A 20,041-nucleotide genomic window follows, 5' to 3' on the forward strand; every position below is an offset into this window, starting at 1 on the left:
GTCTCTAAAACCAAAACAAAAATTTTTTTAATAAGGATGTTTTTGAATGGACTTTTTTTTTTAGTGAATCACCACGAGTTACAGTTACAAACTTATGAAAGTTCATGTTTGCATTTTGTTTATATCCCTCCACCAGTGCCCAGTCCCCTCCACCAATGTTCCCAGTGTTCCCAGTATCCCTCCCATTCTCCCACCCCATCCCCCCATCCCACCTCACCCCACCTCTGTGGCAGGGCATTCCCTTTTGTTCTCTCTCTCCTTTTGGGTGTTATGGTTTGCAACAAAGGCACTGCATGGTCATCTCATTGTATTTGGTCTATATTCTATTTTCAGCGTGCATTTCCCATCCCGTGTGGGTTCTCAACCCACACTTTACCTGGTGTTCCCTTCTCTATGCAAGCTGCCCCTTCCTCCAGTGTGTGGTAAAACCAAAACAAATTTTTTATCCAAGTACTAACCAGGCCCAACCCTGCTTAGCTACCAAGATCAGACAAGATCGGGCACGTTCAGGGTGGTATGGCTTACAGTTAACATAGTTATAAAAGTGTTTATGGTATTGATTACAAAATTACCGCGCCCCCCCACCACCTGATGCACCTAACACCCTCTACCTCAGTTCCTATGTCAAACTTCTAGTCTACCTCTTCATTCCTGCTACTGCTGGGTAATCCAAGTTTTGATTACAAAAGGCCAAAGGTTTGCCATCATCCTATGCTGCCTATTCCTTTGCTCTGTCTTTTTTCAAACCACATGAAAGTGTGATCTTTTCCCTCTAACTTTGCTTAACTTGAAACTCTCCAATTTCACCCACAATGAATGAACTAGAATATTTAATCTTATCTTATATCTGAGTAGTATTCAATTGGGATTACAGATCACAATTTTATTATTCACCCTTGTATCACTGGATATTTGGGCTACTTCCATAGCTAGGATACTGCTCTTTGTCGTCAATGAACACAGGAGTGCACAAAACTTTTCAATTCCAAAATGCCAGTTCTTGCGGCCGACCCAGGTTTGATTCCCAGCATCCCATATGGTCCTCTGATCACTGCCAAGGGTGATTCCTGAGTGCAGAGCCAGAAGTAACCCCTGTGCATTGCCAGGTGAGCCCCCCCCCCCAAAAAAAAAAGTCAGTTCTTACCGAAAATGTCCAAAAAAATTCAATTTAATCAAATTTCCATTATGGGTTGGTTTATTAAAATGTACCCAATGTACCACCACCTGTGGGTTTACTAAAATAAGTACAACTCTCTATTACTCATTAATTATGATAACCAAAAAGCAGAAAATTTTAAACCAAACAAAGCAGAAAAATTTAACCAAAAAAAGCTGAAAGATTTAAAACATAAAAATGTGCAGACCACAAAAGTCAGATCAAAATGGATTAAAGACCTCAACATTAGACCACAAACCATAAGGTACATTGAAGACAAGGTCGGCAAAACCCTCCATGATATTGAAGATAAAGGTATCTTCAAAGGTGACACAGATCTAAGCAATCTAGTAAAAACAGAGATCAACAAATGGGACTACATTAAACTAAAAAGCTTCTGCACCGCAAAAGATACAATGACCAGAATCTAAAGACTATCCACAGAATGGGAAAGGATATTTACACAATACCCATCAGATAAGGGGTTGATAGCAATGGTATATAAAGCACTGGTTGAACTCTACAAGAAGAAAACATCCAACCCCATCAAAAAATGGGGCGAAGAAATGAACAGAAACTTTACCAAAGAAGAAATACAAATGGCCAAAAGGCACATGAAAAAGTGCTCTACATCACTAATCATCAGAGAGATGCAGATCAAAACAACCACAAGATACCACCTCACACCACAGAGACTAGCACACATCCAAAAGAACAAAAGCAACCGCTGCTGGAGAATATGTGGGGAGAAAGGGACCCTTCTACACTGCTGGTGGGAATGCCGACTGGTTCAGCCCTTCTGGAAAACAATATGGACGATTCTCAAAAAATTAGAAATTGAGCTCCCATTTGACCCAGCAATACCACTGCTGGGAATATATCCCAGAGAGGCAAAAAAGTATAATCAAAATGGCATCTGCACATGTATGTTCATTGCAGCACTGTTTACAATAGCCAGAATCTGGAAAAAACCCGAATGTCCTAGAACGGATGACTGGTTGAGGAAACTTTGGTACATCTATACAATGGAATACTATGCAGCTGTTAGAAAAAAGGAGGTCACAAATTTTTTATTTAAGTGGATCGGCATGAAAAGTTTCATGCTAAGTGAAATGAGTCAGAAAGAGAGAGACAGACATAGAAAGATTGCACTCATCTATGACATATAGAATAACAGAGTGGGAGACTAACACCCAAGAATTGTAGAAACAACTACCAGGAGGTTGACTCCATGGCTAGGAGGCTGGCCTCACATTCTGGGGAAAGGGCAACTCAGAGAAGGGATCACCAACTATAATGTAGTCGAAGGCCATGTGGGAGAAGGGAGTTGCGGGCTGAATGAGGGCTAGAGACTGAGCACAGTGGCCACTCAACACCTTTATTGCAAACCACAACAGCTAATTAGAGGGAGAGAACAGAAGAGAATGCCCTGCCACAGTGACAGGGTGGGGTGGGGGGAGATGGGATTGGGGAGGATGGGAGGGATGCTGGGTTTACTGGTGGTGGAGTATGGGCACTGGTGAAGGGATGGGTTCCCGAACTTTGTATGGGGGAAGCATAAGCACAGATGTGTATAAATCCGTAACTGTACCCTCATGGTGATTCATTAATTAAAAATAAATAAATTTATTATTTAAAAAAATGTGCAGACCAAAAAATATAACACAGGGCAACTAATTCAAGATAATTACATTATAAGGAGAGAACAACTCTCTAGAACCCAATCTCAAAAACATAGAAGATTATATCTCACTCAATAAGTCACTGTCACTGTCATCCCATTGCTCATCGATTTGCTCAAGCAGGCACCAGTAACGTCTCCATGTGAGACTCGTTGTTACTGTTTTTGGCATATCGAATACACCACAGATAGCTTGCCATCAATTCAAAATTGCTTTAGCAAAAAGTAATAAAAGAGAATTCAAGAAACCTAATCAAACAGATTTAACAAACTCAGAAAAAGATAAAAATTATAACCAATATGTAATAGGTAGAAATTGGTATTTTAAAGAAGAAAATCACATATTCAGAATGTGAAAAAATGTAATCAGAAGTTCTAGAAAAAGTAATGAAAACAGGTTAGATTCAATATAAAACTGAATCAATGACCTCAAAATAATTCTGTACAAGTATTCAGGTACAAGAAGATAAATTAGATGTATAAAATAACTAAATACTGAAGAGACTCTTGGAAAACAGAGAATTAGCTAACAGTACATGGAAAGACAACAAAAGAAGAATGGCTATCCCAGAAGGGGAAACAATAGGGAAATAAATAGAAATCTTAATTGAATGTCATATTAAAATTACTCACAAACTGCCAGTCAAGAATACTGAATCCTGCAAGATTATCAGATAAAAGAGAGGATTAGAGGTCTTCATGTAAAAACAAAGGTTAAGGGAATTTGCTAACACTAGAATTCACCTCCAAGAAATGTTGAAAGGAACTCTATGTAAGTTTTTAAACATCTATAAAAAAGTAAGCCAGCAAATAGAACCATAACATTAAAGTCATAATAAGTCTAAGAGAAGGCCTAGATGGAGACATGACCTGGAAATTCTTGCTGGTAGAGAAAGTCCCCAGAGAGTTACCATCCAGTTAAAAATTTAACTCCAGCTGTATCACCCTGTTTAAAATTTTAGAATTCCTGGAGCAATATCTCATAATCTACACCACTGATGTACCAGGAGTAGCACACCATATTGAACGGGTTATGAAATAGAAGGCAACCAATCTCGATTATAAAAATATTAGCACATGACTTAATCTGAAAAAAAAGTCCACTTTCTTTTGAATAGAGAAGACACAAAACAAATACAGAATAGAATCCTTTTCAGTTATAAAAGACAGATGAAATCCTGCCACATAACATTAATAGATCCAGAGGATGTTACACTGAATAAGTCAGAGGAAGACACTATATGACTTCCCTCATGTGTGGTAGATAGAGAAATTAAAAAGTGCATTATAAACTGAATTAAAAATTAACTTTTATATTACAGGACCAGAAAAGAAGAAGGAAGGTTGAAGCATTGGTGAGTCATAAAATCAGAAAAAAGTGAATGTACATGTTGATTTTCAATGATGCACTCTTGAAACCTATATAGTTTTAGAATGCAATGATACCACTTTTTTATTTATACAGACATATCTTTATATGTCTGTATAAATAAAAGGAACTTATCTGTAGAATATTTAAAAGAATATGCAGATGTTTGTATTAAACTTGAAGGGATTTTAACAGCCGTTGAAAATGTAATATATTTTTTAATATTTCCCAATCTATTAATAACATAAAGAGAAAATAGATAAAATTAAATCAGTATTAGCCTTGAAAGGGTTACTTAATTTATCATTTTAAAGTAGTGACCACAATGAAGAAAAAGCTTCAATACAGGGAATTCAGCCAACAAAATGTTACTGTTTGCTCAGATCTGGAAAGATACCTATGTGGACTTACAAGCTGAAAATATACAAAAATTTATCTTTTTTCTTTCTTTGTTCATTTAAAGGGATAAACAGTTAATTTGGTTTTCCCAGATTTGCAAATTTTATAATGGGTTGAAATCCTGAGGGAGCTAATAACAGATGGATGACTGTGTTATTATAATTCCATCTACCTTCGGGTTTAGCAATATGTCAGTTTTAAAAAGACAATCAATTTCTCATTTCAAGGAACATAAAAAACATTGAATATATCTATTTAGCATTAGCTTTGAAGCATCTTTTACCTCAAAACATGCTATTTTTAACTTAAAGTTAACAAAACCAACTAAGCTAAGGCTATCTCAAGTCATATGAAGAAAGAAAAAGTAGCAGCAATCTTTTTCTTTTCCATTATTGAATTTCATTTTATTTTTATTTTTGTTATTTTACTTTTTTTATTGAATCACTGTGAGACAGACCACTTACAAAGCTGTTCATGATTAGGCTTCAGTTGTACAATGTTCCAACACCCATCCCTCCTCCAGTACACAGCAATCTTACCATATAATAATAATGAATACAATAATCTATAAGCAGGAAGTCACTCTTTTCAACTATATTCTAAAATTTCAGTGGATAGTTATTCATCTAGAATCTTTGAATAATTTAAGCTCATGTTCCCAGTTTATCTGCCTAATAATATATCCAACTAAATCAACACCTGATATCTCCCTCAGCACAACTGAGAAATAGAAGATGGTGAAGTAAACACATAATCACCTAGCAATAAGTCTACTTGGGGTATTTAGATACTATATTCAACATAATGTTAATGTTAGATTATCCACAGGAAATGTCAACTCAACAGAACAATGTGCTAAAAACAACATAAATCAGAGATTACTGTGTTGAAGAAGATAGGTGAGTTATTCACCCTTGAGTAGGTTAACAGCCAGAATCCAAGCGCTATTCACCTCTTCTACCAACATTCTCATTCAAGTCATTATCATTTTTCAACTTGATCTTTTCAGTAATCTCTAACTCATTACTGCACTTTAGTGCTTTGCTCCCCTCTAGTTTTTTGTCAATACAGAATATAAGGTGATCTTAAACATATATCAGATACATATGTATACATATGTACATGCATATGTATACATATGTATAACATGTATATTTGTATCATATATACATATATATAACACAAATATATTATTCCTATATTTTAGATTCTAAAACAAATTTTAAAACCATTACCATATTTTATATCAATGTCAATAATTCTTCCCCCTTATGCATTTTCAATCACACTAATCTGTTTCTTGGTCATTTGCCACATGGTTTTTCAATAATTGCAGGATATAGCCTTTGAACTGCCATATTGGGTGTGGCCCTCCATAGAAGCACCTGGCATCATGGTTATGGACCAGGTAATACATACTAATACAAGACTGAGAAGCATTGCATACTTGGGCCCTCACAAGAATTAACAATGGCCCTTTCACTCCCAGGAAATAAAGGAAACAGCATAAGGTTTGGTGATTGTAGATTTAGAATCTATAATTCCTCAATTATGTGGCTGAGACAGTATGATAATAGTGCCCACCAAACAGACAATATTGGAGGGAAGTATGCATCAAAATAAGGTATGGCAACATAGCATCCCAGTGAGACACCTGAGTTTGAATATTCTTAGAATACAACTGAGTGATGTTTACCTATTAGCAGTCAGACATATGAAAATAAAGCTTATACATTTCTGACTAGATGACATGAATTTAAAGGTCATCAACAGGGTCAGAGTGATAGTATAGCGGGTAGGGAGTTTGCCTAGCACATGGCCAACCTGGATTTGATCTCTGGCATCCCACAGAGTCCTCCAAGCCTACCTGGAGTGATCCTTAAGCAATTAGCCAGGAGTAATCCCTAAGCACTGCTAGGTGTGTCCCAAAAAGAAACAACCAAAAAGTTATCAATATACATGTTGGGTAAGTATATGTGGAAAAGAAGACTGCGGGGATATTGCTTTAAGGTCATTTTGAATAGGCAGACAGAAGAAAAGGAGTCAAAGGAAAACTAGACAGATATGAAAGACAGATCTGGAATTTAATGATACCAAGTTGCAGAATTTCGGATGGAGCTTGTATGCTTTGACAATATAATAACACATATCTATGAAAATGATCTATTTGTAGAAATGTTTAAAATATACCTGAGTATTCTACTGAGGGGAAGTAGCAGTCACATGGGCTTTCCGATAGATGAAGCACAAATTTTTCAAGTAATTCTATTAAAACTGCAATAAGCAAAAAAAAAAAATAGAATATTACAGGTCAAGAATACTACATGCTAATACATCCCAATATCAAAGACTAATAGATAAAAGTCGTTTGAACTTCAGTTTTGATCTTAAGGGGGTCCAATTCAAAACACATACCATTTTAATATTCATAACAATGTTTCTGATGCAAATTAAATTTTAATAGCTTCACTGAGAACCTATTCAATGTAAAACTGGAAAAGAATCATCTGTTATCTTTATAGCCTCTAAGGATTACTTTGGAATTTGCTAAATGATTTCAATTATAGAAAGAAAATTATCACTAATTAGGCTATATCATCTTATCATTATTCACACATACAGGAAAAAAAAAACTGTGTGAAAACCAAAACCAGGATCAATGAATAGCTCACTTCCCTTTCAAAATCAAGACACACTTTATGTATTTTATATACACTGCAACTAATGACTTCTGTTCAAAATTAAGCTTGCCATGGGATTAGTGAGAAGAAGGATAGAGAGGCAGAGCATACAAAATTCAGGGTAGCGTATGACAGCTACCAAATGGTGAATGCATATGATCACATATTTGTCAAAATGTAGAGAATGTGCATCAGGAGTAAACAGTACTGATAACAAACACTTAGTACTGGAATACAAATTAAGAACTCCACATTAGTTGGGAGATCAGGCAGACAGGATGTGATAAGGGTAGGCAGGGGAATGGTGGGCACCTCGGTGGAGGTGGGGAAGGAGTGAGGTAACCGTACACTGAAACATAAATGTCAGCTCCATTAGAAACACATGAACTTAACTATAATACATGCTTTAAGGAGTAAGCACTGTTGTAAACTACAGGCATTGCGTACAATAATGTCAATGTAGGTTTGTTGATTCTAGTAAATATAGTAATTTAATGTGGGATTTTTTTTTTTTTGCTTCTTGGGTCACACCTGGCGATGCACAGGGGTTACTCCTGACTCTGCACTCAGGAATCACCCCTGGTGGTGCTCAGAGGACCATATGGGATGCTGGGAATCGAACCCGGGTCCACCGTGTGCAAGGCAAACACCCTACCTGCTGTGCTATTGCGCCAGCCCCCAAATGTGGGATCTTAATAGTGGGGAAGAGACTGGGTACGTGTAGGAACAGGATCTATATGAGAAATCTTTACTTTCACTTTTTTTTTTCAGCTGGGAATCTAAAATTTCTCTGAAATTTGGGGCTGGAGTAAAAAATAAAGCAGGTAGGATGCCTACCTTGCACGGGGCTGAACCAGGTTCGATCCCCAGCACCCTTAAGCTCACCTGAGCACTACTAGGAATGATCCCTGAGTGCAGAGCCAGAAGAAATCCCTGAGATCACCATTTGGGTGATGCAAAATTATTTAAAGGGGATGAAGTAAATGAAGTTTCTCTAAAATTAAAATTTATTCCCTAAACCGAAAATTGAGAGACCTTTTTTCTATCAATGAATACATAATTTTAAGCTTAATTTTAAAAAATAAGCTTTCTCTATCTGAGAAGTAAAATATGATTCAGATACTGTCATCCCGTTGCTCATCGATTTGTTTGAGCGGGCACCAGTAACGTCTCTCATAGAGAGACTTATTGTTACTGTTTTTGGCATATCCAATATGCACGGGTAGCTTGCCAGGCTCTACCCCTCAGGCTCGATACTCTCAGTAGCTTACCCGGCTCGCCGAGAGGGGAGGAGGAATCGAACACAGGTCGGCAGCGTGAAAGGCAAAAGCCCAACCACTGTGCTACACTGCCATATGAAAATGCAATAGAATTTGCATATATTACAAAATGAACATAACCGGGTGGATTGATATGTAATATAGAATATTTTGTGCAGCAAAGACATACAGAGCAAAAGAACTGATATGCTTAGATATTTAGCAAATAAATTACAGTCACCTTTCAACAATGTGTCCTAGTTATATACAGGATATTGGCTCTGGACTTTAGCTGAACAGATCATTTTTACATCAGTATATTTTAGTCATATAATTCATGTAGAGAAATTATTATTTAATGTGAGATGCAAAATCAAACAGGAATAACATAGTCATTTCAATAACTATATATGTCGGACATGGCATATCATGTATATCTTGTAATCTTTTAATAGTCTAAGATAAAAATGAAATGATTTTATTCATTGAACTCTATTCATATTCAAATTTTATAGTGAAATAAGATGTGCATTAAATATTATGAGACTACAATAGCTGAGGATAAGAAAGGACGTCAGCACTGTAGACTATGTAAGTTTATAGTTTGGTTATTCAGATCATTTTACATTATTTTGGCATGCATAGATATAATTTCTAGATCTATAAAAACCTTTGAAAAACTGTTTCTTGTACAAATCAAAATATTAATAATAGCCCCTAGATGAGTGCTTTAAAGTTCTGTGTACTGGCTTGAAATTTAATATTATCTCTTAACATTAAAATTTTTCAGAAAGAATATCCTAAAGAATTTTAGATACAATCAATAGTAAACAATAAGATGTAGAGTACATGTTATTAAAAACAATTTCATATAGAAAGTCAATTTCAAATAGAAATGTGTGTCTGAAACTGCAACCAAAATCATACATTTACCTCATTTTATGCATTGGTTAATGGGAAAAGTGATTAAGTTAATAGAAAAAGTCTCAGAATACTGCTAGGCAATTCATCAAACCTTATGCTCAGAATTAGATTTAGTGGTCAGACAGACAACTGAAAACACCAGTGGATCGAGAAATTCTTCATCATATCTATTAAAGAGCTAACTAAATATAATAGGATTTGATTAGTTAGGAGACACTAGGTACCAGATAACTGCAGATTCTCTGAAACACATTTTATTCTATTAGTACTGATCCTAAAATTTAAAAAAATGCTACCAGATCAATATCTTAGAATATTATAAATTATTCTGTTTCATGTGCAAAAATAACATCAATAAATTAACCAAATGATTCTGGGAGTCTACTGAGCACAATATATCTTTTCTGCTCGGAAACACTAGAAACAGCACCATCATTTCAAAATAGTTTGAGAAGTAAGCTATCGTTATGGAACAATGGTTCCCACATTAATAGAGGTTATCTAGACATAGTATTCCAATCTGAGGTTCCAATCTCACCAGCAGATCTCTCTAACCACCCATAATTATTGCTGAACTGCATAAGTTGTGGAGCAGTTATTTATCTCAGTATGACCAACTGCCTAAGTACAGTCAATTCATTGAAAATTCTATTATCTTTATAGAAGATATAATAAATCAACATATCATTTATTAATTTTATATTAACCAGTATAATTAATTTATACCATGAAAGTTTTGTTTGTTTTAAGGCCATGCTTAAAACTAGTGCTCCCAGGCCACTCCTAGCTCAGGGCTTGAAAATCACTCCTAACAGTACCGAGAGGACAATGTATTGCTGTATAGCAAACACAGGCCTCTTGCATACAGCACATTTATCCAGCCCTCTAGATAGCTCTCAATCCCCATAAATCATTTAACTTAAAAAAAAACAACTTGAGGACAAACTATACAGAAATTAAACTATTGAATTATAGATTTTATTTTAAATGGCATATTATGAGTTTATATAAATATATAAGGAGTTTTTTGGTTTGTTTGTTCTGTTTTGTTTTGTTTTGCTTTTTGGGCCACATCCAGCGATGCACAGGGGTTACTCCTGGCTCTGCACTCAGGAATTACTCCGGACGATGCTCAGGGGACCATATGGGATGCTGGGAATCGAACCCGGGTCGGCCCTGTGCAAGGCAAATGTTCTACCCGCTGTGATATGGCTCCAGCCCCATAAGGAGTTTTTTAAACCACATTTACTCCCTTTATGAGGCTATGATATTAATAAACCATAAAAGAGACATTTATCACATTTATATGATAAAAAAGAGGGCATGATTTTCCTGCTGAGAAAACAAAAGGCAAATTGTTCAGGGCTACTTGGATCTTGACTTTGCTTTCTCTCTTGGCACAGGCTTCACAACAGGTGATTCCAAAACTAGTACAGTTCGATGTTTACATACATGCAAATTTTATTTTAGACTCAACTTTTTAAAAATTATTCTGAATACTTTTAATACTTCTAGTTTACGAGATCACAAGATCACTTATTGCATCCAATCATATCTACTTTTCACATAAATTACAAAGTTTTTCTTAATTTAGATTCACTTTTCATTTAAATTTTAAAAACTGCATAATGATAAATTTACAGGAATTACAAGTATAACACAGAGGAAAAGAGCTCCCTTAATTCTTTCATTTAGGGCTGGTTCTGCTGGTGACAAACTGATCATCTAAGAATATCTTGATATCCTCAAATTCTCCTAAAAGACTGTTTTCAAAGCATATAGAACAAACTGAAAATTTTCCTCTTTCAACACAGAGTGATGTTATGCCACTTCTTTTTGCTGAATTACCATCTCAAAAACCCATAGAAGTTAAAGAACACACTCACCACTTCCACTGATTATATCGGGCTTGGTCTTCATCAGTTCACAAAATTGTTTTCGACAATTTTCTGTCCACTCAGTTTGTTTATCAGACATTTTGGAGTACAATAAAAAATTTCCAAGATCACTGTCTAGTAAGAGAGATGAAATATTATAATAAACCAACTAGATACACTGAAAAGTAACATTAATGTTATATGAACAGAAAATATGCTAACTATATGATTTTCAGAGAAAAATGTTTGTATTATAATTCCATCTCTACCAGCGACCACTATTTATGACACTAAATATTCATAAAATGGGGCATAGTGGTGCATCAGTTATAGAACAACTACCTTGTAAGTATGAAGTGGCCAATTCTATCTACTAACCATTTCAATAAACTAAACACAAGCTCAGATCAATGCCGTTTATAATCCCAGCCACCCCAGAGAAGGTATGAAATTTCTGGCATAGCACAACCAGATATGTCTGAGCACTGCAAACAGTGTGTACACACCACAATGAAAGTGGGTGAAAAGCAGAAGTAAACTATGTGAAAGTCACAATAAAACTTGCACTCCCCCATGAACACCAGAACTAAGAGTGTATGACCACTATTCATGACAGACAACAATAAAATCAAGAGGAGAAAGGCAGGTGGAGAATAAAAACACTGTATGTTCAAAATGTATTACTGATTTATAGTTATAATTCCACGAAGTTTTTATATGAGTGATTCAGTGAATATTTGGTTTAAGAAGCAGTGTAGACAAAGATTTCATTATGTGCTGGCATGAATATTGCACCCATTTGTCATGCATTTTCAAGTGCAATTTAATAATTTCTTTTAAGCATACTGCAGAATCTTTCTAGTCAATCATTCCTGTCTTGAAAGCATTTTACAAAGATAATGAATGGTACTAATAGAATCTGCATGGATAAAATATAACAGCTTTCTGAGCAACTTAATAATTTTTTTGTAAAACATAATATGAGACTGACACCCAAGGACAGTAGAGACAGGGCCAGGAATATTGCTACATGGTTGGATGCTGCCTCATGAGCTGGGGAGAAGGCAGCTGAATAAAGAAGGGATCACTTTGTCAATGATGATTGGAAGGATAGTTTAGGATAAAGGACCAAACGTGATAGCCTCTCAGTAATTGTATTGCAAACCATAATGCCCAAAAGTAGAGAGAATGGAGGAAACTGTCTGCGATAGAGGCAGGGGGAGGGTTGAGATGGGGACAGGCAGAAAATGTGCACTGGTGGAGGGATGGGTGTTTGATCATTGTATGACTGAAACTCAAACATGAAAGTTTTGTAACTGTATCTCACAGTGATTCAATAAAAAAAAAAAATTCCTAAGAAATTTCCTAGGTTATGTTCAAATTCTGGCCATTTTCATCTTATTTTAATTTATTTACTATAATTTTACTCCTATAAATATTATTTATCTTATATTTGAAATTTATTACCAATTATTTTACATTAAAACACCTATAAGTTTATTAAATGAGAATCTAGGTATTATTTTTAATGGGTAGGTCTATATAAATATGGAAATGTATATATACAAACAAGAGTTTAAGGGGAAGAAAGAAATAAAGAATGTTTTCTTACTTTCTAAAAGATCATGGGAAAACACGTAATCACATAAACTGTTTTAAACCTCTTTTCTTGGAGGAAATTTGGGGGGACAGCCACAACAAAACAAACAAAAAAAAAAACTAAGAAGCTTTAGAAAAAAAGTTCAAAGGTCTGATTGCTTTTATCCAAAGATGTGATTGGGTAACATTAATCTGGGAACAACTAATGCTTCAAAAAAGTATCTGTCAAAGCTTTGCTGTGTGCTAATGAATTCCACAGGAAGATACTAGTAGTGGGCAACTTAATACTGTTATTAAGACTTTCAAACGACTATTTTTTTCATTTCTTTTAAGATAAATATAATTAAATAGCAAGTCCTATTCTTAAATGTTTTAAAAATTAATCTTTCTATAATACACTAAGTCTTATTTTTATTTTCCATTCAACTTTTATAAAACTATATTCAGTAATGATATATGAAGTTCTTCCTATGCAGCTATGTCTAATAAGACATGATGTCACTTGTTATAATGATACTTATACATCTATATAAAGCATATGCGTATGTAGCATTAAATGTATGTATGCACATAGATTAGAATAGTATAATGAAAGCAAGATAGAGCTTTTTACCTCTGGTAACTTGTCCTAGTAGGAAGTTTACTACAGGGAAGAGTGAGAGCACTGGGACAGTGGTAGAGAAAAGAGGACATGTGGGTGGAGGATGGAGTGCTGGAAGAGTTCATGTATAAAATTCTACTAATAGTGGTTTGTAAGTCATGCTGCCCCCAAATAAATAAATAATAAATAAATGTCATACATCCTGCCTGCACGTCAAAGCCTGGCAAGCTACCCGTGGCATATTCAATATGCCAAAAACAGTAACAACAAATCTCACAATGGAGATGTTACTGGTGCCCACTCGAGAAAATCGATGAACAATGGGATGACAGTGACCATGACAGATTCATTCGCACAATCTAAATTTCAGTTTTATATGATCTGGAAAAAAGCTATAGGTCTCACCATACAATTCTTAATATTATCATAGATAAAGTTATATTAATAATATATAAATCATAATTTATGTAAATATTTCTCAATTTGAAATGTCATGAGGCCTCATTTTAAAGCAATATACATAATTTGTCATTCACATGAATGAAAATAGGCCAAATATATACATAAGCTTTCAAATATATACGTAAGTCACAAAAAATGTTTTGTTAAAACAATGTGAAATTCAGATATTAGTACTAATCTATGTTCTGTGCATGTCAAATATAATTTGACATTTCATAGAGCCTGGATCCAAAGCATAAAAATTAAGTTGATTAAATCAAAGAAAAATCTTATTTTTTGGTTTGTTTAAGAGCCTGCTTGGTGGTGCTCAAGAGTTACTGGCTCTGCACTCAGGGACCACACCTAGCAGGGGTGCTAGGAACTAAACCTGGTTTACTGCATGTAAGACAAGTACCCTACCTGCTGTACTATTGCTCCGGACTCCAAAATCATATTTTTAAATTAAAACTCAACAGCTTTCCTCTAAACACAAGAAATAACCCAAGCTGATAATTCTGTTGAAGACTGTCATTAATAACAGTTTTAATGTTTAAAATATATTTCAAAAAATTAGATAAAATATAATTCAGTAGCATTAAAATTAAATTCTTGTGGCTTCCAGTCAAGTATTTTTATTACCTATTCCCCAAAAACAAATTACTAGCAACCCAGTGAGCATCACTAAATGCACCTAGCTGTATATGTAAATGCTATTTTTTCTTTCATATTTATTTTCTTCTCTGTGTTACCCTTTCTATTCATATATAACCCTACTTTTATAGCTATTGCTACATCATATCTTCTCCTTCTAATCATAACAATATGGTAATTATAGACAATATAAATCCTCCAGAGAATTCCATATTCCTCTTTCTAAATGGCCTTCTATTTATAAGACCTACCACATCTTCCCTCCTCTCTTTTTCTATTCAACTTCTCGTATTTTCTTGTCTCCCTTCTCATTTGCTATTCTACTCTGCTAACTCATCAATTCAATCTAAGATAAAAAAAAAAGTCACTATAATTGCAAACAGAACAGAACTGAGATAGCAGATGTGGAGTAAGTACTTGAATCTACCAGTCAATCCTGAGAGTAACCAACTGGCCCAGTACAGAAACACGAAAATTGGATTTGAAGCAATAGAGAAATGCTGACCTGGAGGCAGTGTGAATGCAAACTCTGGAGAGAACACATGGACACAACTGTTTATTATTTGTCCAGCCATCAAAGGGAGTGTGAATCTTTCCATTTGCATTCCTCATAGTGACAACCACTTAGTGATATGATATATTGTTAATTGAAAAACAGTTCAATCTTTGATATTACTGGGTTTAAAAAAAAGTAATACTGCTTTTTTCTTCCAAATTTGAAGTTAATTGAGAAGAATGGAGTAGATTAATAAAAAAAAAAAAAGAGAGAGAGCTCAAATTTCTTACTGAAACCATCAAAATAACACTCTTGCTGGGACCTGCTGTCTCTCACACAGCCTTCTAAATATCTTCCCTGAACTGAACACACCAATTTGATCACTAAAAAGTCCATCAATGGCTCCTGGGATTGATCTCGTTAGAATGTGACTTAAAGAGGTTAACTTGTGAATAAATTTTACAATATACTAATCCAGATTTTCCATAGCTTTTCCTTGCCAAGCATTAATGCTAAAACTTGTTCTTCCAGACTCTAGAGCAATAGTACAGCGCGTAGGGCATTTGCCTTGCACTCGGCCGACCTGGGTTCAATTCCCAGCATCCCATATGGCTCTCTGAACACCACCAGGGGTGATTCCTGAGTGCAGAGCCAGGAGTAACCCCTGTGCATTGCCAGGTGTGACCCAAAGAGGAAAAAAAACAAAACAACGTTGCTCTTCCACCCCCCCTTTCACAAACACTCTTGATTTTGGGGAGTCCACACCTGGCAGTGTTTAGCAGACCATATGTGGTGCCGGAGAACAAGAAAAGGCCTGCCATATGCAAGGAAGCACCATATCTCTAGTACTATCTTTTCAGTTCCTCTTTGCCGCTTCACACCTGCAGATAGGTACTTGTCTTGCATGACAGGCCAGGAAACAGCAGGTATAATCAGGTGGTAGACCAGTGGCTTTCAGCTTGTCTACATTTGTGAACCAGCACCAATCCATGGACCAGTGGTCAATGAACACTATTCTAAATTTTGTCAGACTGTGATAGAAGATTGGAGAAATGCTAAGGGTGTTAATGCAGCAAATGTCTTAAACATGTAGAATAAAACAAAGGCGAATGAAATAAAAGAATGGGGGCTGGAGCAACAGCGCAGTGGGTAGGGCATTTGCCTTGTACATGGCAGACCCGGGTTCGATTCCCAGCACCACCACCCCTGAGCACCACCAGGAGTGATTCCTGAGTGCAAAGTAAGCCCTGAGCATCGCCAGGTGTGACCCAAAAAGAAAAAAAAAGAAAGAAATGAATGGTACCATGGCATCATAACTTGTGATTGTATAATAAATAAGGAACCATAGAATCATATTCCTCAGAATTTGTTTATCATCATAAAAAATTATGGATGGCTTATGATAATGACAGAGGAAGTGACAATAGATGAGCCTCCTGCTATAAGCAATAAAAATCTGAATTAAATGTATCTAATAACTGCTTTTCAGGTATTAGCCAATAGGCAAATACAGTGAGTACCATTACTTGATAAAAGGGAATCTCAACAGTTGAACTTCAGAATTGGCCCTCAGTTTTTGCTTTTTTTTTTCCCTAAGGAACTTTCAAGACTACCCCAGAGGCAGTGGGACTACAAGAAGTTTCACTGAATTATAGTGAGGAAAAGTCAAATTGTAGAGAGTAACAAGGTTAAAAATCTATCAATTCTTAATTGATAGAGTATTATTTTACCCTCTTAGTAATTAAAGCTCAACTTTAATATCAGAATTAAATTAACTGTAATGTGAAGGCATCTCTATACCAACCAAAACAAAAATTAAAACCAACAAAAAATTAAACTGATCTGACATAACGTCATGCCAAACAATGTCCATTGTTCTTTAAAAAAGACAACAAAATCCAGCACTTCCTAGAGAACATCCAATGTTCAATTTTTTGAAAAATCACTAACAGGGCAAAATGTGACTCATAATCAGTGAATAACTTATTAGATTCAGAAAGAACTAAAATGATACAATTGTACAATCAGAGATTATAAAGTAGTGATTTTTACGTACAAGAATATATTACTTTTAAAGAGTGAATGTCTTGGGCCAGAGAGTACAGCAGGTAGGATGCCACATATAGTTGCCAATGTTTGCCAGGAGTAATATCTGAGTGTAGAGCCAGGAGTATGCCCTGAACACCATCAGGGGCAGGATATGTCACACCCCCTCCCCAAAAATGAGTGTTTTCTAAATTTCAAGTATTATACTAAAATCCTCAGTTAAGTATACATAACAAATTGGATGAATCTCAAAAACATCATAGTCAAAGAAAATAGGCATAATGAAAGCTACTCTACAAATAGATTACATTTTGTGCTCAGAGAATATTTCATCAGTGTCTACAGACATTTCTGGTTATCACTTGAGGGAGGTACAGTGGAGTTATACAAAAAGTTCTACTGATATCTGGTAGGCAAACACCAGGCATGCAGAGAAGTATTCTATAAAGCACAGGAGAGCATCTGCCTGGCAGAAAGCAATTACACAGCTCTCAAATTAACAGTGCTGAGGTTAAGAAATACTAACTTATAGTCGTAGAAAAAAAACTCAAGTGTTTGCCAACAACTGTGAATTAAGAAAAGTTGACCCCAAAGGACAAAAGGCAACTTTCATGGGATCACGGATATATGTGTAACATAACTCAAAGTTACTTATGTAAGTAGGTGACTGAAACCCTTCTAATCAGAATAGTGTCAATTATATATAAACAGTAAGAGATTATAAATTGGTATGAAGTTGTTGGAATTCAGTAAACTCAAAGTACATATATAAAAATTTTAGTTGTAATAACACAGTATTAAAGTGTTATAGAAATAAGTTAACAGAGTATTAGAAAACAAATTATCTAACAATGTCTTTTTGGCAGTCTGGTTATTGGGGAAAATTCTAAATAATAATGGTGTTTTTTGTCGAAACAGTGAATGTGATCAAAGTGGAGAGAGAGTAAAGTGGAAATCATCTGCCACACTGGCAGGGGGAGGGGTGGGATGGGTGGGATACTGGGGTTCTTGGTGGTGGAAAATGTGCACTGGTGAAGGGATGGATGTTTGATCATTGTATGACTGAGCCTTAAACTGGAAAACTTTGTCACTGTTCTCACGGTGACTCAAAAAATTCTTGTCTAAAAATCATTAATTTTACAAGAATTAAAAATATTTAAAAAACTCCAGCTTGAAGATAATTTGTATATTTCAAGGGAAATGTATAAGTATAGTATCAATGCAAAAAAATCTTTTATTTTCACAGAAAACTTCTAGTACTTCCTTTACTAGGATTCTCCAAATAATTAATGTGTTTTATATATAATAACATAGTATGTTCTGTCAAACAGAATAAAATGGAAGACTTTAACAAACTAACTGGTAGCAGATTCCATTCTGCTGCTGCTGCTGCTACTACTACTACTAGCACTACTGCTATTCCATAATAATAGTATATTCATTTCTATAGTCAACCTCTGTTTTTCAAACTTAACACTTGTCTGTGAAGTATTTGCTTTTCCTTTGTATTTGTTTACCTTCTCTTCTTTCATGTAGGCTAACAAGGTCATTTAGCTCTGTTGTAATAAACAAAACAAAAATTTGGCAGTGGTCTCTATGAAGCTACTGTACAGATGACACTCATATAAAATTATGGGTATCTATCTATCTTTCAATTTACAGTAAGGGCTGAAGAGATTGCACAAGAGTTAAGGTGTTTGTATGCATGCAGTAACTTTCTGTTCAATGTGTGGCATGCATATGACTACCCAAGCTCAAAGATGAATGATCCCTAATCCAAGATCCAGGAGTAAGCCTGAGCACTATTCGGTGTGGCCCAACCTGTCCCTTTCAAATAATAATAAATAAATCTGAAAGTAATCAAATTTTTACATCTTAATTCTGTTTGGACAATTTCAGGCTCTTAACACATGGTATCCGCATACTATGTGTGTTATTTATTATTATGGATATATATCACTTTCCCTATGCTTTCATATGTGATAATCAAGAGTTTATTACAGAAGATAATGGTGGAAAAAATCTGTTTTTTGTTTTGTTTTGTTTTTGTGCCACATCAGCAATGCTTATAGGTTACTCCTGGCTCTGCACTCAGGAATAACTCCTGGCAGTGCTCACAGAGTCAAATGAAATGCCAGGAATCAAACTGGGGTACTATTGTTATATTATCGCTCTGGCTCCATGAAAATATTTTTTCTTAATGATTTATATTGTTCTTGTCATTCTTCTTTACCTAAAAGTAACCTATTTTTCCTGGTTGATACACATGCTCATTTTTAATATGGGTAAAACTTATATGAAAAGTAAAAGATTTCCAATTCAAAACAAAATAGTTTGATCTTTAAGTATCTCAACTGTTACAACATAAGATTTACAACACTGGAGAAAATAAAAACAGTCTTATACACCAAGTCTTTTCAGTTAATGGAATGATGTCAAATAAAAGTCATTTACCATTATCTCCAGAAAATAAATCTAAAATTTAAGGTTATAAATAATGTATAGATAACAAGAAAATGCTTAACTTGATATGAACATCTAACTAAGTGATAAAAGGAAAAAATTGGTCATCAAATATACTTTTAAACTGGTTATATGTACAGACATAATACAAAAGCATTTTTGGGAGGACAAATGCATCTCAGTGACAGAGAACAAGTATCATGCACACTTTAAAAAAGGTTTCAACAATCAGAAAATCATATCAATAATCCATTATGCTGCGTATTATATATTACAGTGTGCAATGTTATTTTTCAAAGCACTTTCAGTGTTTTGTTTCTATTGGGTTATGTTTTTGGTTGATTGGAAGAAAGTTTAATCGTAAAATTTTCATAATTTATCAGACTAGTAATAAGGAC

General features: G+C 35.0%; 1 protein-coding gene across 1 annotated transcript in view; it reads right to left on the reverse strand.

The window, feature by feature from the left end:
- TBC1D32 (TBC1 domain family member 32) overlaps positions 1-20,041 on the reverse strand; it is a 227,184-nt gene that overhangs the window by 41,836 nt on the left and 165,307 nt on the right. Inside the window, exons 27-28 of the mRNA XM_055137151.1 lie at positions 11,356-11,481; positions 6,796-6,879 (exon numbers count right to left, since the gene is read on the reverse strand). Coding sequence (XP_054993126.1) covers positions 6,796-6,879; positions 11,356-11,481 — 210 coding nt within the window. The remainder of the gene's footprint in view (positions 1-6,795; positions 6,880-11,355; positions 11,482-20,041) is intronic.

This window comes from Sorex araneus, chromosome 4 (genome assembly GCF_027595985.1).
Source record: "Sorex araneus isolate mSorAra2 chromosome 4, mSorAra2.pri, whole genome shotgun sequence".
NCBI classification, from domain to species: Eukaryota; Metazoa; Chordata; class Mammalia; order Eulipotyphla; family Soricidae; genus Sorex; species Sorex araneus.